At 36.9% G+C, this 23,559-nt stretch overlaps 3 protein-coding genes across 3 annotated transcripts in view; 1 reads left to right on the forward strand and 2 right to left on the reverse strand.

The window, feature by feature from the left end:
- LOC132199248 (inactive tyrosine-protein kinase 7-like) overlaps positions 1–18,532 on the forward strand; it is a 33,273-nt gene extending 14,741 nt beyond the window's left edge. The window contains exons 4-18 of the mRNA XM_059623834.1: positions 12,252–12,369; positions 12,595–12,755; positions 12,970–13,117; positions 13,663–13,787; positions 13,947–14,240; positions 14,352–14,645; positions 14,705–14,817; positions 14,871–15,027; positions 15,089–15,236; positions 15,298–15,425; positions 15,502–15,702; positions 15,756–15,971; positions 16,030–16,271; positions 16,340–16,615; positions 16,857–18,532. Of these exons, the coding sequence (XP_059479817.1) occupies positions 12,252–12,369; positions 12,595–12,755; positions 12,970–13,117; positions 13,663–13,787; positions 13,947–14,240; positions 14,352–14,645; positions 14,705–14,817; positions 14,871–15,027; positions 15,089–15,236; positions 15,298–15,425; positions 15,502–15,702; positions 15,756–15,971; positions 16,030–16,271; positions 16,340–16,615; positions 16,857–17,171 (2,936 nt within the window). The 3' untranslated portion in view covers positions 17,172–18,532. The remainder of the gene's footprint in view (positions 1–12,251; positions 12,370–12,594; positions 12,756–12,969; positions 13,118–13,662; positions 13,788–13,946; positions 14,241–14,351; positions 14,646–14,704; positions 14,818–14,870; positions 15,028–15,088; positions 15,237–15,297; positions 15,426–15,501; positions 15,703–15,755; positions 15,972–16,029; positions 16,272–16,339; positions 16,616–16,856) is intronic.
- A 219-nt stretch (positions 18,533–18,751) lies between these two features.
- LOC132200699 (uncharacterized) lies at positions 18,752–21,890 on the reverse strand. The gene is made up of 16 exons (XM_059626363.1): positions 21,728–21,890; positions 21,427–21,671; positions 21,313–21,375; positions 21,209–21,251; positions 21,076–21,152; positions 20,906–21,002; positions 20,625–20,854; positions 20,493–20,571; positions 20,385–20,437; positions 20,281–20,316; positions 20,098–20,224; positions 19,925–20,037; positions 19,798–19,863; positions 19,441–19,545; positions 19,279–19,375; positions 18,752–19,191 (listed from the first exon to the last, which is right to left on the reverse strand). The coding sequence occupies exons 1-16, from the start codon at positions 21,780–21,782 to the stop codon at positions 18,968–18,970; spliced, it is 1,710 nt and encodes a 569-aa protein (XP_059482346.1). The 5' UTR covers positions 21,783–21,890; the 3' UTR covers positions 18,752–18,967.
- A 200-nt stretch (positions 21,891–22,090) lies between these two features.
- LOC132201673 (uncharacterized) lies at positions 22,091–23,248 on the reverse strand. Its single transcript, XM_059628029.1, has 6 exons — positions 23,157–23,248; positions 23,041–23,095; positions 22,856–22,980; positions 22,612–22,700; positions 22,231–22,552; positions 22,091–22,147 (listed from the first exon to the last, which is right to left on the reverse strand). The coding sequence occupies exons 1-6, from the start codon at positions 23,193–23,195 to the stop codon at positions 22,091–22,093; spliced, it is 687 nt and encodes a 228-aa protein (XP_059484012.1). The 5' UTR covers positions 23,196–23,248.
- Positions 23,249–23,559: the final 311 nt, after the last annotated feature.

Here is a 23,559-nt window from a genome sequence, read left to right on the forward strand (position 1 = left end):
AATAATTAAAATAAGTTGACTGGCCTGATACTGACCATTGTTTTCCCTAAAGCTCGTTTTGCATGTATTCCTTGGCAACGAATTTCCTAACAATTAACTGGAGAGTTGCCAACCAGCCAAATCGTCGGTGCCTCTTTGGCTCTTTACTCGCGTAGCACCTGATATGTTTTTCAATTAGAGAGGGCGTGCTCTCCATTATAATCGCATTAAAATTGAATATCATTGTCCCTCAAACTGGCTCGAGACGAACGTCAGTTAAGTTCCCAGAGGTGATCACGTACTTTTCGCAGCATACATTAAATAGCTCTATTGTTTGTCAGGCCATTTGGTAAATAACCAGTCGTACTTATAAAAATAATTTAAAACCCTATTCGTGTGTGGTATTGAGATGAAAATTCCTCACTTTTTTAATCAAGGCATATATGCGTAATTAAATTTGCATGCAGAGAAGAAGTTCTTGAAAAAAAAATTAATAATCTAGTTAGCCCAGAAGGCGAACTGAAGAAAATTACACCCTAATTAACTCAAGCACCGGGACGAGCGTTAAAAAAATCACACCCGTGCAAAAATCCTCGGCTCAGGAACCCTCGTCAAAACGTCGGCGTTATCTCCAGAGAAGCTCTCGAGAGAGCATCTGGGAGGCCCGTGTGCTGCTTAAATATGCAAATGTATGGTGACATTTAGCATGGCTGCTTACGTGTGTATTTTTATAAGCGACTTCATTACGCGGCCGGAAAATCGTGGCGCGCCGAGGTGCTCTTATAAAAATTCGTGCCGGCTGCACGGGCGAATGTTCTTCTCGCATGCTCGCCAGCACTTTTCCAACTTTCATATACGTATACGCACGACTTTTCGAGCACCCTGCCTGCACTCCACACACCAACCCCACCGCTCCGCCGCCCTTGTTGGTGGGTGGTAATTAAAAACAGATGCGTCTGCATGCGAGATATACACGCGCGCACCTTTTATATTCAGCGCAGCCACTGGACTTTCCGCGGATAATTATCACCGTAGCGAATATATTTTTATGTGTACAACTTTTCAAGCGGATGTTTTATTTACAATTCACAAGTCTGCGTGGTTTTAATGAACCACTCGACTAATTCTTGTTGAAATTTCGCACGTAATTCCACAGCAAGTTTTTGTTCAAATCAGAATTTAAAATTAAGTGGAAAATGTATGAATTGCGGAAGAAGTCCATACGCGTATGTTATGTATTCCTATAGCAATTAACGCTGCTGTGTTAATTAAGTTATGTACGCCAGATAAAAAAAAAAAAACGCTCTGGTTCACGCAATTATCTTCTCAAATTTTCACATTTTTAACAACTCACCTTCTCATTTTCATTCACCTCGTGTATGATTTTTTTATACAGCTTTAAAAATATTTTCCACTTAAATATAAATGAAGCAATGAAATATTATTGTGTCGAGAGTTTGTGTGTGTGTGTGGGAAAATGATGTTTTTGAACAAAGAGCATTCAAGTATAATAATCTTTCTCTGCCAAAGAATTGAGAGAACGGTTATGTATGTATAAAGTATTAGAAATTTGCCTTTTTTTTTGTATGCGTAAGCCAAAGCGTCCTTAATAAACCTGAGCCGTCCAATAAATATTTTTGCTACGAATTGCCATTTTCGTTGGATGTCTGCTCTGTCCACCATTCAGCGCTTGATTTATGTTCTTTTCCAGACAATGGAGTGCTTTCCGGCCTCACCGCGCTTTTGTGCATAATAAAAGCAGCGAGCGGCAGCTCAGTTTGCATTTATGCTGGCTATTAAAATTGCTTTCGGTCCGGACCGCCGATGTGAGTGAAGGGCAGAGCGAACAAGGAGGAGAATAAGCAACGACGTCGAGACGTGTATAAAAGCTTCAAATTTAATTCTCTTTGTCGGCACGTCAATTATTCTTAATTTCCCCCACTAAATGATGGAATTACTAAAAGAGAGACAAAATTAAATTTGTAATTGATGGAATTAATCAATTGCTAAATTGAGATGAGTGTATGAGACTGAATTTTAATGGCGCGCAGTTTTTCGTCTGCTGGCAGTCGCCGAAAGTCTCTCTCACGTGCACAGCACCACTTTGATATTAATGTTGTGTCTGCTTGTAAACGCTGCCGTTTGGCTTTGTCCGTGAATTGGCGCAACAACTTGATGCCAAGTGCTGTTTCATTATCCATGCCTCATGTGCTCCGATTGTGTGGCGCTTGTTCCCCTCTCTGAGACCATTGCAGAAAAAATTCACTATTAAAAAAATCTCCAAGTGAACAACAGTTGGCCAGAATGAATTTATCTCTTCTATACATATATATACTTGAATTAAAAGAGAATTTATTTTGGATAAAATAAAATAAATTTTAAAGCACTATTTCTGAGCTGAAAGTAAAACTCCGCGCATTACTTACTATTAGGCTGTAAAAGTTTCTCCATAAGCAGGAAAATTTGCCTCTCTTCTAAAACTGGGCGCCTAATTCGCTCTGTTTTTGATGATGCATTTAATTAACGTAATGAACCCTCGCAGAACATTTTGAGACTCCAGGCTGAAATTTTCCGCTTCGTTGAGCGCAATATTGTGAGATGCGGAACATGCCCCAAACTTTAATCTCGCAAAACGGAGTTTAATTCTGCACCGAAATTTGCAAATTTACCAGAGGCGGTAAAAAAGATTGTTTTAATCCGGCTGCAAATAAATTATTTAATCACGCTAAAACCCTCCTCCTTTTTGGCAAATATTACAAATTTTTTTGAGAGCTTGTGTCGGATGTCTTGGCATTATGTGCGTATTTCCTTATCAACCGCGCAGCCTGGGAAATTCACCAAAGTGCGAAATACGCGTCAAGCTCGCGGCTATGTATTTTTTTTTTATATTTACCCGTGACGCGGCGCATTCGCGTTAACAACGAAGCGTATCGCAAAAACAAGGGAGGGTGCGAGGGAGAGAAGCAAAAATACTCGGGAATTAAAAAAGCAGCTTCGGCTTCATTTTTTTTTCTCATTCCGCACCTCTTTTTGTGCAAAATGCAGACAGAAATTCTCCTCGCACACATTCTTGCTCGACGAGAGAAGCTGCCGGGCTGGGTGAAAAATGCGAAATAAAAAATGAATTCTGAAGCTCACATATATAACGCTTTTGCGAGCATTTGGAGTCGAAGCGGGGGTGCTGCCTCCGCTGCCGCTCGGCATGGAATATAAAAAAAGAGTGTACACACACACATGGAGCTTTTCTTACAGCCAGAGAGGTGCATTGCGAAAAAACGGGAGGGCTGCTTCATTTTTCATGCCCGACTTGGTACACACACCGCGGCCCTGTGTTTAGCGCATTTTCCCGACGCACATATACTTTTCTGCGTTTTCAAGAGCAAAAGTAATTAGAGCTACGAGTGGATATTTTCCGAGCGAGAGCAAAATAAAATAAAAACTGCTGCAAAGTTTTGCTGCATTTGATATACTTTTCATTGAGAAGCAACTTCTTTTCATGATGTTTAATTGGAGGTTATTAAACTCTGTTCTAAAGACGCACACGCTTGTAAAAAATAAAAGAAAGAAAGAAAAAGGCTGATTAACTTCACAGCAGCTTAACAATAATTTGATTTCTAAAAAAAGCGTATTCAAAGTGAGGCAATTTAAAAGAATATATTAAAAAATGGAAAATTTGGATTATTAAAAAAAAAAATCTGAATTCGCAGCGCAGGAAAATTGGCAATAATTGTTATTTTGAAACACTTATACAAAATAGGCAACCCAAAGTTCTTCAACTCTGTTAAAATTTTTTTAATTTTAAAGCTCTTCAATAAATTCAAACAACGTATTAAATAAAAAAGATATAACAAATAAATAAATTGGGCACATCATTTAAAATTTCTAGATTATTAAAGGGTAAATGGAGTCAATGAAATATTTTAATCAAAATCTGGGTGCCGGCAGCAAAAAATTAGCGACTTGAAATTTGTTACCATTGCAGATTTACTGAGAAAATTGTACTTTAAAGTTGATTAAATTGCCGGGAAACCTGGAAAGTTTTAAAATGAAGATGCGAGAATGAAGCGGGCTGTATAAATGGAGCTGTGACAGATCGCAGCGCGTCACTCTGTGTGTCGGGTGGTTGAGGGGCGCGAACGCAGCAAGCAAACGTACGTAGAGTACTTATCCACCTAGCAAACACAAAGGCATATCAGCGAGGCAGGCAAGTCGTGCGGGTCGATGCGGCTAAGACCATAAAGTTTTATGGGCCAGCCTGGTTGGCTGGTTGGCAGTCAGAAAAGGAACTCTGCTGTGTTTTACAATGCTGGGGAGCCACGCGCGTTTTTCGGCACTGCATCCCTGCCTTCGCCTCTGCAGAATAAAGCATCGCAATTGAGAAAGCGTGTGCTTAGCATTTTCCAATCTTATCTCGCCCCGAGAGGGGGAGCTACTTTTTATACACAACGCCGAGAAATTTGCAAAAATATGGTCGTGTTCGGGTCCTTAGCGAATTTGCAATTTTTTCTTTACATGGAGAGAGACAACAATCTATTCATGAATTTGGAATGAATTGGATATCGGGTTACGCATGTTAATTTGGAGAAAGAAAATCGTCAGCCCTTTTTTTTATAAATACATATATGAGACAAAGCAGCGTGAGGCCGGTCGTTTTTATAATTTTATTGCCGTCCGTAGGCGCTGCTGGGCTCGCACATACTCATAAAACATAAAATAGGCGAGTTGGTAATGAGATAATCAGCGCCTGCTTTGCCTCGACCGCTGAGAATAACAGAGAGAAAAAAGCGAGAATTATTCTCGCATATAAAAAAGCGTAGGGAGACTCGTCTTGAAATCCAACCAGCTTTTAATTATAGCGTGTTTATCTGCTAAACAATATCACGGTCGTAAATCATTTTTATTGCCACCGCGCGAGTAAATAATATATACATGAATTTATCTCTCAAGGTGCTGAATTCAATTTAGTTACTTTTGTCTCTTTCGCGTGCGTAAGCCACAGCGACCTCAGCTTACAAAAAGTAAAAAACAAAACTTTTTCCTCAGAAAACAAACTCAATTGAACCACCAAAGAGCATTTCTTTTTGTAAAAGGAATCCCAGATTGGTCCTGATATTAAACCCTTCTCGCCGAATATTACATAGAAAAACGCCCACGCCATACTTTCTGTCATTTATTGCACGCAATTCAAGAAAAAAGGTTCCGCCACGCTCGCCAATATGCTTTCATGACCCTTTTAACTAAACAGGCACTTGAGTGGAAAAACTTTCAAGGACTCTACTCGCTCTGGTCAATATCGGATAACGATTCGTTTAAAAGTTTGAGATTTCGAAGCATCCCTGCGCGACAACGAGCTTTCGAGTATAAGTAAACTTTCATTGCTTAAAATCTTTTTTGCAAATGATGAAGCTCTCTTTCTGCACAGTAAATTCTATAGCTCGTGTAACAAGCAGGAAAGATAGTAAACCTCGTACTAATTCATTATGTAATGGCATTGAACTTATATTTAAATTTAAAATAAAATTTATTTTTAAATATGTTTAAAACAGTTCATACTGAAATATACGGTTTCCCTGAAGATTGAGGAATAAAGTTTATAAAGTTAATTTGTTTCAAAGTTTATTTATTATTTAATGAATTAAACATAAATTCATATAAAAATTTACATTTTAATTACATTTACAAGATAAAAAAGGTTTTAAATAATTAGATATACAATTTAAAATTTATTTTCCTCTTCATATAATTATATTTACAAAATAGATCTTGACTTCATAAATTTGATAAATTGTAAAAGTTCTTTTATTATTTTGTTTTTAACTTATTATTTTAAAAACCCTTCCAGTCAATTGCCAGTGAATAAAAACGGGAACAAGTTTTGCGATCCGAGAGACACAGCGTCACTCATGCGAAATTGATTGGCTCGAAAAGGGCAAGCTTCTATTCAAGGGCCTATTAGCAATACCCAAGTGCACGCGGCGGCATTATCGGAAACCAGTAGCAAAAAACCCGCCCTCACAATTTTGCACTGGTCTGCTGCTCACGTTGAAAAATCACCGCGCATTAAAGGCACATATGTATTCACTTCCACAGGGAGATCGCCGATTACATTTTGCGGGTGGCACTCGCATTTTTTATTCAAAATGTCGCACAAGAACTGGAGGATGTATCCAAACATATTATGTGAAATTTGCTTTGGACGCAACGATGCGTGCATTGAAGCTCATGTCTGCATTTGCGTCGGGGCATTTGTAAGGACTCGGAAAAAGCAGCGAGGCTTGTTGGCCAGATGGAATTACACGAGAGCAAGTGGAAACACTAGCGGCACGAATGATATTGAATTTTGGCCTCTTAAAAAGCTGCACTGCCGCAAAATCAGACCGGCTGCTGAGCATCGAGTGCTCTTCAAAGGGCTTCATATTGTGCACCTGCTGCCAGTAAATTTTCAGTTAATTTTTATTCCGTAATATAAATAATTTAATTTTCTACATGTGAATTTTCAGCAGAATACGTCTTTTTTTTATTTAAAGATCATTATTTGCAAATTAAGTCAGTTGCTATTATTTAGCTGGTTTATTAAAGTTTCATTTTAACAAATTCCTGCCAATAAAATTCATTTGACAGAAAAAAAAGATATTTTTTAAAATTATTTTTACTTATTTAATTTTCTCGCTAATTTCTTTCATAATTTTCCATTCAACTAAGCTTGTTTTAATTTTATTTTAATACTTTATTTATTTGATAAATTTACGGTTACGCTATATTATTCATTTTTCTTGCCCCATGAAAAAATTTTAATTTTCATTTCCAGTTATCCCTCAGTTCTGCATAATTTATTCCTTGTTCTCTCTAAACTGCCATTCGCAAGATTGTGTTTAAGAGATTTAAATTTATGACCTAAGAGAAAAAGCACTTGAAAGATTCGCTTTGCCGCTTCAAGGGCACACATTTCATGCACGTATTTACAATCGGACATTTATAAGCCATTCAGAAATCGTCTGCGAGCTCTTTTTGCAAACGTACTTCTTCCATTGTTGTCATCGGATTGCGATTCAGACGTCACTCTCTTTGCCCAATTATTTATTCGCAGATCACGAAAGGGCCCCGCGTTTAACTCTTGCAGAGCGGATCGTCAATTATTTTGCTCGACGCACAATTGTCTCCGCCAGAACAACAAATCGAAGAGAGGGTCTTTACATTCAATGCGACGTCTTTGGATTAAAACGCGCCGCTTTTGTTTACGGTAATCACTCTCAAGTAATCTGAATTTGAAAGTTTTTTTTCTTTTTAGTCCGAAAAGGTCCCTTCGCCTGGAGCACTTTGCAAAATTGCCAATTTTCGCGCGCGCTCTAATCGAGGCACGCGCGCGTTTCCGAATAAAAGGAGCCACCTCGAGAGACAAAAACACAATCCAGCACGATTCAGCAATTCCAACATTTGAAATGTATGTTTGCGCATGTGATTGCACCCTCGCCCGCACGCAGGGGTTCGGCACAAAAAGCCATGCCGAGTTTTCATTTTGCTAATTAGTGCGCGCCGCAAATCTAAATATTCTCTTACCTGCGTGCACGGGATAAATTTGCACACGCACAATGGAAGCCGAGCAGCAGCTTTTGTGCACCGCGAACAATGAAGTATGCGCGCGCGAAAATAATAAGCCATTATATATTTTCCGCGCGCTGCTCCGCTCTAGTGCGCGCCACGTTTTCAGTGGCATGTATGCATCTCGCGCAGTCCCTGCTCTGCAAATCTCTTGATGGCTAAAAAAAATCGCATTCTTATTTTCCATTTGGAAATTAAAACTAACTGGCATAATGTCTCAAATTAATTTAGTTATATATCTCGTAGTATCTTTATAATTATCTAGAGAAATTCAGATAGTTTTCTTACTCCGGCATAGGCAGGTAACCATACAATTTTTAGAAACTGCATTTTATTCCTGTAATATTCAAATATAATTGCAGTCTTCAATTAACTTTTGAACTAAGTTCTTAACTAAAGAATGATAATATATCATACAAAGTAGATGACAACATTTTATAATGAAACGTTAGTATACTTACGTTTGCTGCTGCCAAATAATTTATTAATATAATTCGTTTTAGTGATGTCAATTAAGAAAAGTATGGATGGCAGTAGACGGAATTATTTTTATCTGATCTAAATTAAAATTAATTACAAATAATTGTAAAAAATATTATAACAAAATTATTTATTTATTTGATTAAAATTATAAGAAATTTTGTTTAGTAATAACGATTTTTGAAGATTTTGAAGTAAAAAATATATGGTATTGCTGTTTTAATTAAATTGTGAAGAATAAACTAATATGTATGTATATATAATTATTTTCCATGTTGGAAGGAAATAAATATTATAAGTTCACTTCGAAGATGACTTGTTAGTTTTTACGTACGTTTCTATATAATATCTTTATTTTTAACTTTTTGTATTGAAAAAATCCACTTGCAGCTGCATTGGAAGTACGCAAAAATCATTATGAATTTAGGTGCTTGGCGCGTATGGAGGGTGAATAAAGCCTTTGTGCGATCGCACACACATCATTATCGCGAGCCTGGCATGCCTGATTGATTCCATCCAGCGGAATGATGAGAGAAATACGCAGAGGGATGCAAATAATGTATATGTATATTTACGGTGCGAGAGCGTGCGTAATTCGGAGCGCCCGAATAATTATTTCAGAACGACGGCGCGCTACTCGAGTGCTGGCGCACAGTCCTCCAGAAGCAAGACGCATGTTAATTTAATTGCTGCCTCGGTGCTTTGCGAATAATGACGTGAAAATTCCGTCGGAAAACGTTAAAAAAAATTCGTTGAATAAATCATGTGGTGCCACACCAAAGTTTGGGGCTTAAGTAGTCGCTGTTTATTTGTTATCAATTACCAATGAAAATAAACTGACTAGCTCTGGAAATAGATTCTTGTGCTAACAGCGCTTGCTCTTTGAAATCGGGAGCTATCACGTGTGCCGAGGGAAGAAATATGGCTTGCGATCGCGCTGGCTGCATCATGGATGGTGCACTCGCCCAATATCTAGCTGTGTGTATATCTCGCTGGGCGTAAAAATTTGTTTGTTCTGTGCGCGGCTGTTCGGGAAAATCAAACACCAGCCACGGTGATGATGCTACCGCCTCGTTTTATTGCTTTATTACAAAAAACCTTATCGGGGCCTAAAAACAACAAACACCATTGAGCTGCCGTGGCAGCCAATTGCATGCACTCACAAACTCAATAAAGTAATTGCCCTATCGGCTAATGACGAGAAAATTTTGGCAGTTCAATTATTATCGGAAAACTTCTCGTCGCCGACGACTCACCGTGAAAAACATTTTTATTGTTTGTTTAATATTCTTTTTAACTGTTCTTTAGATAACAGTTATTTGATATTTTGACAAAAGAATTGTTATAGTAATTAAAAAAATATAAATATAAATTCTATGAAATTTTATTGAAAAAAAGCATGAATATTTATCAATTAATTGAGAATATTATTAATTTTCCTTCAAAGCAGCTAACAAGTAAACCCTATTACAGCCCTATACTAAAAATAATGCTAAACTTTCAGTCTTTTGATTCAAACTTATTCTGAAGAAAATTGTGCAAAAATGTGCACCAATGCTTCATGACTTTTGACCTGGTAAATATTCATTCGACAATTTTTCACACATGGAGTCCTCTAAAAATCTTGAAGTTCTGTTCATAAAAGCTCGCAGATATTGAGAGAGAGCGGAATGTTTTACAGAGCGCAGATTGCGGGACATCGCGTATATTTAAACTTTAGTTGAAAACGTGCTGGGTATATAGTGAGTGCTGTTGGAGGCTTGGACTTGTGGTTCCAACAACAGCTCTGAACAGAACTCCCACAGGCAAGAAACAATAAACACGGTGCCACTTTAATCGCCGCCGCCACAGCTCTGCATATTTCATGTTAAAACGAGACTCCTTAAAAAACAGGCCAAGTGCGTTTCCAGCAGCCTGGATGCATTAGTCTCGGCCAGCTTCCGATGCCTTTTTGAAACTAACAGAAAAATATAAAAAAACCTTTTATTGTAATACTCTTAAAAAAAAAAAAAATGTAGCACATTTTGAAAAAATTGTAATAATTTGGAATAAAATGATGCCTTGTGTAACTAATTTCTAAAATTATTTGTCAACATTTTCGTAATCTGCGCTGAACTGGACACTACATAGACAGAGTGTGCCAGAAATTTCTCACTTGCCAATAACCGCACGCTGGAGAAGTAATCGGTGGGTTGTGAGAAAAGATGTCACAACAAAGGCTGCCGGGCGGCGTTAATTAGAAGGGTATTAACTTTTTGATAAAGGCTTTGCTGCTGCTGCTGTTTGTTGTGTGTGTGTTTTTCGTGCCATAAAGGAAGGGAATCTCTCGCAGGCCAAATGATATTGGGCGCAGATGGTGTTATCACATTTGACAGCCACAAGCGGTGCGGCCTTTGTGCTGCGGAGCGCTCGGCGATATCATTACATAGCCACTGGAACACACGCACACAGGGTGCTTAGCTGCAATTCCGTCCCTGCACGTCCAGCGTGGATATACAAAAAGCTTAAATCATGCACACGATTTTTTCATTTTTTCCTATACTCTGATGTATTATTTGGGAACAAAAAACTCTTAAAAGTTAATCAGATAATTTCAAAAGGAGCAGAAACATCAAAGCAATATTATTTAAAAATATTTATTTTAAGAAAGGTCAACAAAAATCTAATATTTTTGCTTTACTATTCACAGTTTTCACCAAAGATTCTTTCTATCATTGTTTGTCGGAAAACTGGATTATATCATTAGAGAAAGTTTGATCAGTAGAAATGAAAACGTGACCTGCAAAGTTTTAATCGGTTTTAATTAACTTCGCACGCTTGAAGAAGTTGCGGAAACTTGGTCTCGCGCCGCCTTGGCAAATATTTGATTGCCTCTCCACACTAGGGTGGTGCACAGAGAATGAGGAGAGACAAAGCAGCTAAAATCAGTGAGACCCTCTTTTAGCCAGATGTTCTCCTTTGGCACCAGAGCAAAATCCGACCGAGAAGATAACTTCATGTACTCTTCTTCTGCATATATGTATTTTTAGCACAAGGATTGTCGCGCTGTTTCTATATCTCGCCATGCATAATTTCAGAGCAAATATTAATTTTTACGCCCCGGCGGAGAGCTGCTTTTTGTATAAATATATCCTTGGCTCCATATTATGGTAGTGCTGTTTGCTTTTTGTCGAGACAAAGTTTTCTCCTGTGGAAAGCCGGCGCGCAATTGAGAGCCCACTTCTATTGTGATCACGAACCGGCCATAATTCTCAATAAGTCCAAAAGGTGTGTTTGTACGTAATAATAATATAACCCGCGAGTATTTCTTATTTATCCGAGCGAGTGAGACCGACTATGGTTCCCTGCGGAGTTTTGGCGCAAAATTATTATGGACGGGCTCACCACTTTTAGGGGCAGCACTGCACATACTAATTAATTGAAACCCTTTCTCCGAAGAGCCGCCAAAGCCCTAAAAGCTCACAGCATTATCTAATTACCGCCTGCGTCTCTCTCTTGGGACCAAAGACCCAGATGCACTTTCAGAATCGCCTTAGATTAGTGAGCCAATTTTAATTTCCCTCAAGAAACTTTTTTATAGTCGAAACAAACAAATCATTATTATTTATTCATTTATTTAAATTTGTTCTACAACAAATTTTTATAAAATTTTGGGACTTTTTTATTAAATTTCGAGACCTCTGCAATCACGTCGTGAACATTTGTTTGTAACGGGAAAGGGTCGCAGTCACCAGGCAGCATAGCGATCACTTTTCAACTTTTTACGAGTCGGAGTTCTCTGGGGGTGCAGGTTGGACGTGGAAAGAGAGGGAGTCACATTTACGTGCGTATTTATGCACATTCTAAGCGGCGTCGACCCTGGCAGCCCCAGCAGCTCTTGACATTTTACGATTTTCGCCATAAAAAGCGTTTTATTTTCCGTCCGGTCAGTGGCAGCCACTCTAACACACGTACATATTCATTGCGTATGACCGACCAGTCTCGGCTCGGCCTGTGGTGGCGGCCACTGAAATGCCGTGTGCGCCGGTCGTTAAATTCTAGACTTTTAGAGTTCCAAGCACAAAACGCTCGTTAAATGAGATCGTTATTAGATCTACTACCGTGTTTGAAACCGATCGATGATTTTAATAAACAAAGCAAAAATTGCGGTTGAAGAAGAAATTGAATTGAATTTTTGTGCTCTTTGTTTTCAGGGTTGACGGAAGACGTTGCAGTGCAATTGCAATCGCCGGACAACCCCAGCAGTGGAAACGACGTCACCTTGAGGTGCTCGACGGATGGCAGTGGGGAGCTGAAGATTGAATGGTTCAGGTAAGAAAAGTGAAAATTAAAACAAATATTTAATATTAAATTTTAATCAAAATTCACACATTTCATGGCTTTAATTTCATTTCTAAGCTCGCTTAAATATCTTTAATTTTTTTCTCTATCTTCTCTTATAAAAGTTGTAATTGTGTCGCGAGTTTGAAAAATGCAGGAAGCGTTATGAAATTTCAATGCACCCGCTCATTTTCACGTGCAATTGTTCTGCTGCAGGAACTTGGAGAAAATAGTCCGTAACGACCGACACACAATGAAGGGCAAAAAGCTGCATATTCGCGGAGCAACCCCGGCAGACAATGGAGTGTTCAAGTGTGTCACTCACAACGAGGCAGGCACTGTTGACAGCACCACCAATTACGCACTTGCCATCCCCGGTGAGCCGTGTTCTCCACTCTCTACCCCTTCGCCATGCAAATTCAATCTCTCTTGCCCGAGAGGCGAAAAAATCCGCCTCCCTTACGCATCTCCCTTATTACTATTTTTTGTCCTCTTCAAGAGAATTTTATTATGGAGATTCATGCGCGCTGCACATTATTCATGGCGTTTATTTTGAATTTTCTCATTTTTTTTCTGAATGTCTTTAATTAGGAGAAGGATATCCTCTGGGAAGAGTTTTCCCTAGCAAGCAAATTGTGAAGAAGGGAGACGGAGTCAAATTCGACTGCGGCTTGGAGGGTGCTGAAGAGACGCAATGGTTCTTTGGAAAGGACAACTCGGCTCTGGCTGTCTCCGAAAAGTAAGGAAAATTTGTATATTCCCGATTTAGTACAGAAGCAATTGGAGGGGAAATTTAATAAGATTGTTTTGTTTCTGAACTTCCTGTTTAGAATTCACGTTTTAAGATTAGTGAGAGATTTTCTCCCACGCCAGTGGGTAAATCATTTTTTATTAATATTCATTAGGAGTCAAGGCACTCCGGATGTGCTTCTCTCTGAGTTCACTTTTAGCACTTCAAAAGTGCCGATAAAAATGAATAAATTGTATTTCTCTTGAAATATTGACAAAATCCCTGTTTATACATGGATAAATATACCGGTTTGATATTTTGCATTCATAATAGTTGACACAAAGAAAATGATAATATAAATTTTATTAATAAAAATAAAGACTTTAATTTTCATGCACTTATACTTAAATGTTATTAAAAATTAACTACACGCTCAAAAAATAATTTAATTTTTCAATCGTGTTTTCCATCAATTATCAGAAGTTTCTTGTTCATTGTTTATTCATGATGTGGATAGGCCTTCGCTTAATTTGCCAACAATTTTATCATTGTAGGTACTCAATTCATCAAAACGGTTCATTGGTGATTCACAAAGTGTCCAGTGAGGATGAGGGCATTTACCGTTGTGTTGGCGTTGCTGCCAAAAAAGTTGCCTATTCGGCGGAGCTTCAATTGGCATGTAAGTTTTCAGCTCACACTCGGAATTATAAGTTGTGTAACAATAAAAATCAAGGTTTATAATATATTTTTTTTTTTTTTGCCTAAAGGATTACTTAAATCCTACTCACACATAAATTTAAGGCATAAAAATTGAGTATCAATTTACTTTTTTTTTTAGTTCTTGAGCCTTTCACTGAGGCATCCCTAGAGCCGCAGCAACCGCACTTCATAGCTGTGGTCGCTGAAAAATCGGAATTTGAAGTCACCTGTCTACCTTCAAAAGGAGTACCAAAACCAAGGGTGTGGTGGAAAGCGCCTAATGGAAGAGTTGTCAGCGACTCAGGGCCGATCAGAGTGGACGAGTCCCGATTAATCATTGATTCAGCAAGGGTAGAAAACTCGGGGAATTACTCTTGCGAAGAAGAAAATATGGCAGGGACTAGTTCAATATCTCTGCAGATTTACGTTTCTAGTGAGTTTTCTTCCTATGTTTTCATTTGAATTATTTCATTATTTTTTAATTCCACTTATGCACTTTAATTAAATAAATAAAATTAATCATGGCAATTTTTTCCTATTTCAGCCGCACCTGTGATTTTTCAGGACCCAGTAACCATAACAGTGGACGAGGGTGCCCACGCAAGCCTTTCGTGTCTCTTCAGAGCACCAAAGTACCCAATTACCACTGTTCGCTGGCGGAAGGATAGCGGAAACGGCCACTTCAAATATTTGCCAGAAGATTTTTCAGGACGCCATAACAATGGAACTTTGATGTTCACATCGGTACAGGTCTTGGATAAAGGCACGTATCAATGCGAGGTGACCACTAAAGGCTTCAAGTCTATCTACTCGAAAAAAGCCCACATTTACGTCAATGGTAAATCATTATAAAGAAAATTGCAAAGCTGTATAATTAAATAATAAATTATTATACAGAAAAACTGAAGTTTAACCCTAGACCTGTCAACAAGAAATTTGAACTTGGATCCAGTGTCAAGCTTTACTGCAAAGCTCAAGGCGCTGATAGGCCAGTGGTCAGATGGATGAGGGTAAAAATAATTTTAATTTTAATTTGTGCCTTTAAATAATTTATTTAAATTAGGACAATTATCGAATGTTTGAGTTTCCTGAGCACATCCAAGATGTCAATGGCACCCTCCACTTTACCAAAGTGCTGCGAACTGACAAAGGAAAATACACTTGTGTGGCCACAAACTCACAAGGCATAATAAATGCAACTATTGATGTAGATGTAATAGGTGACTAAAATAATATTATATTACGATGAGCAAAATTAATAATAATTATAATTATTTTTAGTTGCCCCGAAGTTTATTGTTGTGCCTCAAAACCCAATGGAGGCTGTTGAAGGTAATCCAGTCATGTTCCACTGTGTAGTGGAAGGAGACCCAAAGCCCACAGTGCAGTGGGACAAAGACACAAAAATCAACAGTTTTGATAAAAAGAGGTAAGCTCAAGAGTTTTGGAAGTTTCTTTAAATTTATATAATATATTTCCGGCTATTTAAGGATAACTGTTTTGGAGAACAATACTCTACTTATCAGTGAGGTTATAGCTTCAGACGAAGCTCGATATGGGTGCACTGCAGGAAATAGTGGTGGTTTTAGAAGGGAAGAAGTTCAGCTAATTGTCAGAAGTACGTGATTGCATTTTTAAAATTTATTTTAATAAAGATATTTTTAAATTTATATATTTTGATAAATTTAAATCAGGTCGAGACTACGTCCAAAACATGGGAGGTGCTGATGCTGAGGATGAGGGTGCTGTGATGACCAGGACGGTGACCATCACTTTGAGTGCTGCAGCTGCGTACATGTTGCTAGTGGTTGGTCTGATGGTCTGGTGCCGATACAGAAGACTCAGGCGCAAGCAGTCCTACCTTCAGTCCGGAGCAACTCCTGAAGGAACTTTGTGTAAGAAAATGTTTTATTTTCCAAATAAATTCTTAGTAAGAATCAAATTTCAGTGACTAAAGCGGAAAATGGGGACACGGCTGTTGTTGAGAAAACAGAGTTGCGCGGAAATTTAGTCAAACCCTATCGAGAACCGCGTCACCTGGAATGCGCAGAGGGTGGTTCTCAATCACACAGTTCGAATGGGAGCGGTGGCCACAAGAAGTCGCGGTCCAGTTTTGACAAACTCAGCTTTCCGAGGCAGGATTTGAATAAAATCCTCACTCTTGGTGAGTCCCTTTATATTTTTTATTTACAATTTTTAGTACATATTTTTCACTTAAATAGGTCATGGTCAATTTGGTGAGGTTTTTGTTGCAAAAGCAAAGGGGATGAGGGGGAGCATCAGTGACGAAGAGGGCGTTGTGGTGATGGTCAAATCCCTACAGACTAGAGATGAAATTTCACTTCAGGAATTCAAAAGGGAGATGGACATGTTCCACAAATTGCGCCACGAACACATAGTGCGGCTGCTGGGATTGTGCCGCGATGCTGATCCCCACTTCATGATCACCGAATACACGGATTGGGTATTTTCAATTCAATTTTATTCCCACAAATTATTTTTTAATTTTTTTTCTTTTTTTTTATTAAATAGGGTGACTTGAAGCAACTATTGCTAGCAACGACAGCAGCTGTGTCCGGAAGCAAAAAGGACCACAAGGGACTTCCGCCTCCTCTAACAATGGCACAGATGGTGCAGCTGGCGCTGCAGGTGGCTCGAGGCATGGAACACCTATCAAACCAGAGGATGACCCACAGGGACTTGGCAGCAAGAAACGTCCTTATCACGTCCAGCCAAACTGTGAAAATCGCTTCCGTTGGTCTCAGCAAAGACACATACAGTCATGAATACATCAAGCACCATGATATTGTAAGTTTTTCCAAATTATTTGTTCATTATTTTTAGTACTTTAATAAATTTAAAATTTAAATAATCGGATCAAATGATCAAAATCATAAGTTTTGAATTAAATTTTTCTATCAATATAGTACATAATTCAATTAAAAGGTTTAATATATGTATATTTTATTGCATTAAATTAAATGAATGCTCAGCAATGGATTTAAGAAAAAAATTTGATGATAATTCAAGTTTTAATTAAATTAATTAGATGAAACCGGTCCGATGGATGCCCTATGAAGCAGTCTTTGAGGATGACTTTTCGACAAAGAGTGACGTTTGGTCCTTTGCGGTGCTCTTCTGGGAAATGGTCCACGCAGGAGAGACTCCCCAGGCCAAGCACCCTGACGACGCTGTCGTCAGTCTACTGAACAAACGAGAATTGCAGTGGCGGCCACCTAAGGCCGCTCCAGAGCCCCTGCAAGTAATCCTCAGGGCATGCTGGTCCGAAAGCCCCCGAGACCGTCCCTCGTTTGCAGAACTCGTGAGCGCCTTCGAGGCTGTGTGTGTCGACAGTCAGATCTAGTTTCCTCGTTACTTATTGTTAGTGTGAACATACATAATATATACTCCTTCCTGATAGGCTGAAAAGTGAAAGCGATTTGTTACCTGCGCTGCAAAAAAAACATTTCGTGTCTCTTTTGCTTGCTTGTTTTGCTGTCAACTGATTTGTAGGAGTGCTGAAGAATTATTATTACACTGTTTGCAATCGAAGTGACTGCCTATAGAAATTTTATACCTGGGTCTTTCCATATTGGATGGAACCCTGACTTTTGGCCTTTTTGTAATTAAATATTAAATAATTATGATACGAGAGAGATATTATGATGGTGAAGTCCATAATGTAAAAACTGGAATGATGAAATAGTTTAATTCCACTTATTTTCTGTTTTAGGACATTATAAAGTAAGGCTTCAGGCAAGTAATTTTAAAACTTTTTTCCACTTAAATAGTCCTTTTTACAAAAAGCCTTATTATAAATGGAAGTCAATAATTCCAATGCATTTATTTCACTTTTTTGCATTTCCTTGGGACCACATAAGAATCAGTATCAAAATTGCATTTCAATGGAAATTTAACATCTCTTGACTGAATTAAATTATTTTTACTTGCATGAATGAGTGTTTTATTGTGGAATAAAAAGGTGTGTATTATATCCCTGGGGTAAAAATTATGATGTTCTTCCATTTGTTTAATACAGTCTGCTATCTGTTATGTTTTGCCTCAAAAAAATGAAATACTCTTCATGCAACGTATGATATATTATTATGTATAGGGAAAATTGGTGCACACATGTTAGAAATACAAAAAACCCCATGGAGTCTCCCTATTGCAAAAATTATTCAAGAATAGTGGTAAAGGAGATGTTATAATGACCTATTTCACACAATTAAGTGCTCCTAATTATATTTCAAATCGCCTCCTTATTATCATTAGAAAATAATGATCTAGGTATTGTGGTGTGTGCAATTCCTTTTGTATTTTTATACTGCCAAAACGTTTTCATTTTTCTAGTCATCTCAATTTTTAATGAAATTATATTAAAACGATTTTCAGAGCTATATTATGAACGTAAAACTTCTTAACTATGTGTAAATCAAAGTAGGCATAAATAATTTTATTTTATCTTCATGCAGAAATTAAAATTAAAGTAACACAGCGTGAAGTATTGCATGATTGTGAATTAAAAAATGCAAAATGATGCAAAACTAAATAGCCGAATTTGCTGTTATTATTGTGTCCTTAATCAACCTTGGAATTCAGAACCAGTTAGATTAAGTATGCGTGAGAAATGATTTTCTATTTATTATTGTACACATAAAATTGGAATTATTCCATATTTACTGGTAGCAAATAAAATATGAGATAAAAAAAATTTATGTAATTTAATTCCTCTTTAGAAAAACCTGAACGTGCTTTAAATTATTTATTATTTGTTTCCATATAACCGTGGATATTAAATAAATTTAAAAAAAATTAAATACAAATTTTTCAATAATTGATATTTTTAATGAACAAATCGTATTTAATAGATCATGTTGTACATGTTAAAAAAATAGATCAATTAATAAATGTTTTTTTATTACATATTATCACATTTAACTACTTTAAAATTCCAACTGTAATATACATGTTAAAGATAAGGCATACTGCCCCAATTAAAAGTCAAGAGTATTAGTATTGAAGCGCAAAGATCAAATTCCTAATTGGACCGATCGGTTCTTCAATGATTTATGAGTATATATTAAAAATCTTAAAAGTTTTCAGGCTCATTACACAATGGATTCCATAAAACATTATTTTCATATTGCTAGGGGGTAGCTAGGGTACCTGACAAAGTGGATTAAATGCTTGATCTGGGGATTTATTACTGATTTGTTTTGTATTTGGCAGAATAGCATACGAGTCATAAATAGGATTTGGGTCATTTGTAACATTATCAAATCCGGCGAAAGAAAATGAGGCGTTTGAGGTGCACCAACGTGGAAAAGTACTGTTAACCCGGCTCGCCGAAACCCAAGTCCAAGCACCCGCTATGGGGGTGTCTGAAAATTGTATAATAATTTAATGAATCGTCTCGGGCAAGAAAATTTCCACGGTTTTAACTGATAGCATGAAAATTTTTGTTATACTTAAGTTTGTTAGGCAGTTAACTTCCTTTGCAGATTCAATAGAAGCTAATTTCAACCCATGCACACAACAGTTGATATATCCCTGCCCAAGAGACACCTTTAAAAAATAGCGCAACCAAATAAATATCTTTTAAGTTTGAATGAGAATAAGAAAAAATATACCGGGCTTATGTCGTGATAGTATTTCTTGCCGCATAAGTTACGCACAAATCCCCACCTTGTTGTGCAGTTACCCAGGCAATTGGCAACTTCTTGAGCCAATACAGTCTGAAATTGGTTATTATATAAGATATGAATACAATATGTAACAATAAAAACAGAATAAAACCAGAATAAATAATTGAATTAAATAAAATCCCTGTACAAATACAATTCTTATAATGTATGGATAAACTTAGTTTTAATAAAATTGAAACGTAAAACGTAAAAGAATATGTCATTGCAAAAATACTAAATTTAAATCTTAATTAATTGAGATAATGATATTCATTATTGAACCATCAAAAAATAAAAGCTCACATTGAGGGTGCATGCGGAAGGGTCAAAAACACAGGCCGCTGGAGGAGACAGCAATGGTGCTTTTTCCTGATCAAATCAAATTTTTTGATGAAAAGAATAAATTTTATAGTTGAAAACAATAACTAACAAGAGGTATCAATTGATCCATGGCAGAGATGATGCCGCTTAGAACCACTGGAGCTTTTTCGCTGCAACATTTTATCATTTGCGCGGCTCTGTCACACTCGTCCATTCCAACGACTGAGTAATTTTGCAAAACCAAAATTTAGTGTATGTTATTTCATGTCAAATTCAGCATACTGTTAAAAGATTTATTTTCGCATTCCTCCATGATGTCAATGTTATTTTGAAGCTCGACTGAATTCCCAATGAACATGTTCTCCAAAATTGCCAGAACTTCATTCCCCACAAATTGCCCGTTTACCATCTATAAAAATTAAAACTGATTTTTCTAGTGGCATATTTAAAGAAAAAAAATATAACCAGTCCAGAGCTTTCCCCCACGCATTTGACAAAGCACTTCATAAAATATTAATATTTAATTAGTAATTAAATCATCAGTACTACCAATTAATTAATCAAATTACCTTAATCCTGATATCCTTAGTAATGTTGGGATTGAAGAGACTATCAATTTCAACTACCAATATTCAAATAATAATCATATATCATCCATTCATTCATTACACACATACTTTTGCTGACATTAAAAATAGATGCGCACTCATCCATCACTGAAGTGCCTCCTGTATTTGGCCTGGAATTGTCCCTGGCCTTGAAAATCGCGTCTTTTAACTTATGCAAAAAGTGTAATATTTATTAAAAACCTCGCAAATGTATCTGAGTTTGGACTGCTCGTTGTAATCAAACAACTGAGCGCTGCTGGAGTTGATAAAGACGACAACAGCACTCTCGTTTCCACCAGCATTGTCTGGCTGACCTGGTGCCCAAATCGCCTCCCGACGCAACAGTTTGTTTGCTGTGCAATAACCGAATTTAGATTCGCAGCCGCGATCGCTGCCCGATGTCCAGAAAAGGTCACTTGACGACACATTTTCTTTACAAGAGCAAATAATATTTAGAGCTTTTGAATATTTATTAAATTCACCTTTTATAGCTTGTATGATTGATTTGTATTTGTAATCATACTGCAAGCTTAATAAATTCATTCCAACTTCACAACACGCCTGCATCGCACCAACATACTATATAATTATTCAATGTAAAAAGTAAAATTTTGTTTTATAATAGGAGCAATATTATGTCAATATCACGTACTGTTTGAATCTTATTAGTTGAGCTAAAAAGATACATTCTTTCACTATAGGTGAACCACTGACCGTGATCACTGGGAACTATTTTAAATAATTATTTTCTTGTAAAAGTATTATCTTTATTGAAGTTTATATACGCTGCAGATATTGGGAGCTTCCCATTGCAGCATAAAACTGTGGCTATAAATATAAAATGCTTTATGAAATGATCGAAAAGTAATAAATATTATGATAAAATTACATTTTTAGCGCACGTGACATTAGGGCAAACAGGGGTTGAGCAAGGGGCCGGAGTTGGTGGGCCCTAAAAGAGTAAATTTTATTTATTTAAATTCCACTGTAAAAATTAAGCTACCTGGCAGGCGAAAAATTGCATGTCGGTACACATTCTATCTGAGAACAAGAAAGCTGCGTTTTCCCTTAGCACTTTAAGCTGCAGGCAGTTTTCACTATTGTTGACATTTTGAGGCTCACCCGTTGCCCATGGTAGCATTGGTGTTTGCACCTCAAGCAAACCTTTCTTTTTGCACCACGAAAAATCACTGTTGTTAACCCTTGAACCGGAAGTCCAGTAATTAGAACAGTACTTCCATTTGGAAACTGTATATGAAAAAAGGAACTAAATCAATTTCAAAATTAATATCTGTTATGTATACCAAGATAAGCAAAGCACTGTAATTTTGTAGAGTTTTCAAAACTGATCGGCTCCATTCCAAGATTGTAGCATTGTATCAAATTTTCTCTCCATGTAGTCTGATGGTATAAATTGTTTTACTTTTAATAGTTAAAAATTTTTGTGTGTAACCAATTTTTTTCCCAAAAGAAATTGCTGGCCACATGATTGCACCCAATATCCATGCTTTTTAGGATCTTCAGAGTTGATTATTTAATTTATAAAATTTTTTAATTATGATAATTATAATCACAGCAACTACCTTTCAAAAATCCATTTGCACCAAATAATGTTGGCTTACAATTTAAAATTCAGATTTTTTCAAAAATTTAATTGCAAAAATTAATTATATTAATCTCACGTCGCGTTCAAATGATGTCTCACATGTTCCAAGGATAAGCTCCTGAGAAAATTTAAAAGATTTAATCACGCGCGCGGTGTTGCAAAATTCTGTGCTAAGAGATGCTTCATGCTTATTTAATTGACCTCTTTGGTTGGAGGCCTAGTCGTTGTTGTTGAAATTGTGGTCGTTGGGGTTGTCGTCTTAGGAGTTGTGGATGTGGACGTTGAAGTTTCTAAGGTTGAAATTTTAGAATTTGTTGCGGACGATGAATTTTCGGACGTGGAAGCTTCCGAAGTTGATTTTTCAAAAGTTGAAGTTTTGGACGTGGAAGTTGTGGATGTTAGAGTCATGGACATAGAAGTTGTGTAAGATGGTTTCCTGGACGTTGAAAGTGTGGATATTGAAGTGTCAATAACTGATGTGCTTGTAATGGATGTTAACGCTGCAAATTCTGTACTTGTTTCCCTGGTATATCTTTATTTTATAGAAAAGCTTAGATAATTGGGAGATAAAACTTTAAATACCCATTGTTTTTTTCAGTATCATAAAATACTTCATTTGTAATTGGTTCAGATTTATCAAAAGGTTTGATTTCAGTAGCAGTGGTCTTTGCCTAAAAAACAAATTTAATGTTAAATTTTATAATACAAAAAATTATTTAATTCCAATTTTTTCTCAATATGCTCCTGACACCATTTAATAAAAATTAATAACGCTTAAAAAGGCTTAATGATTTATTATAATACTAAATATTTTAGTTGTTTTTACTGAAGATGTTGTTTTGATTGCATTTGTTAAGTTAGAGCTTCGTCTATTGTCAGTCGACCTCCAGCAGGAAACAGCTCTACAGCACTTGACAATCATTATCCTTGATTTCCTTTCATTTTTCATAACTGATTTTTATGAATTAAATTTAATAAACACGAAAAAATGTCCAACGTAAAGAGAAATACCTGCTAATTTGATTCCGCCTTTATTTTTTGCCATAGTTTCCAACGATACCAAAGTCTGTTTTCCAAAATTAATTTATATAATTTTTACCTGAGAGTGTTAAAAATTTAAATAAAACCAGAATAAAAAGAAGATTCATTAGCAAAACGCTTTCCATTTTCTGAAAGCCCAAATGCTCATATAATCACGCAGCTGCAATCGGATGCTACAAAACGGCAAGTTATTGTGCCAGCTCGCATTGACGTACTCTTGCCGAAAAAAAATATGCCACACACCTGCGCATCATGCTAAACTTCCGCCCGCAGAGAGTGTCGAGAGTGATGATAATACATGTGATATTAACTGACGAACATTATTGAAAAAATATGGGCTTGACTTGGAAATATGAAAAATAAAATCAAAGATAAACAGATACCCCAAAAAAAGAGGCAAGTGCGATCTGCTGGAACTTTTTAAAACCTTGAATTTCGCGTGTCCAATAAGTATTAAGGGAGAGGAATGAAAGGAAAAAATAAAATTGG

This window comes from Neocloeon triangulifer, unplaced genomic scaffold (assembly GCF_031216515.1).
Source record: "Neocloeon triangulifer isolate White Clay Creek 2 clone unplaced genomic scaffold, ASM3121651v1 ptg000014l, whole genome shotgun sequence".
Classification (NCBI taxonomy): Eukaryota; Metazoa; Arthropoda; class Insecta; order Ephemeroptera; family Baetidae; genus Neocloeon; species Neocloeon triangulifer.

Coding starts and splice junctions, on each gene's coding strand:
- LOC132200699 (XM_059626363.1), bottom strand. CDS start 21,782: ATGGAGCCGATCAGTTTTGAAAACTCTACAAAATTACAGTGCTTTGCT. Junction 20,438..20,492: donor TATTTTTAATGTCAGCAAAA/GTATGTGTGTAA, acceptor GAATATTGGTAG/TTGAAATTGATAGTCTCTTC. Junction 20,038..20,097: donor CGAAAATAAATCTTTTAACA/GTATGCTGAATT, acceptor AAAATTACTCAG/TCGTTGGAATGGACGAGTGT.
- LOC132201673 (XM_059628029.1), bottom strand. CDS start 23,195: ATGGAAAGCGTTTTGCTAATGAATCTTCTTTTTATTCTG. Junction 23,096..23,156: donor TGAATCTTCTTTTTATTCTG/GTTTTATTTAAA, acceptor TTTGGAAAACAG/ACTTTGGTATCGTTGGAAAC. Junction 22,553..22,611: donor GATACTGAAAAAAACAATGG/GTATTTAAAGTT, acceptor AAGATATACCAG/GGAAACAAGTACAGAATTTG.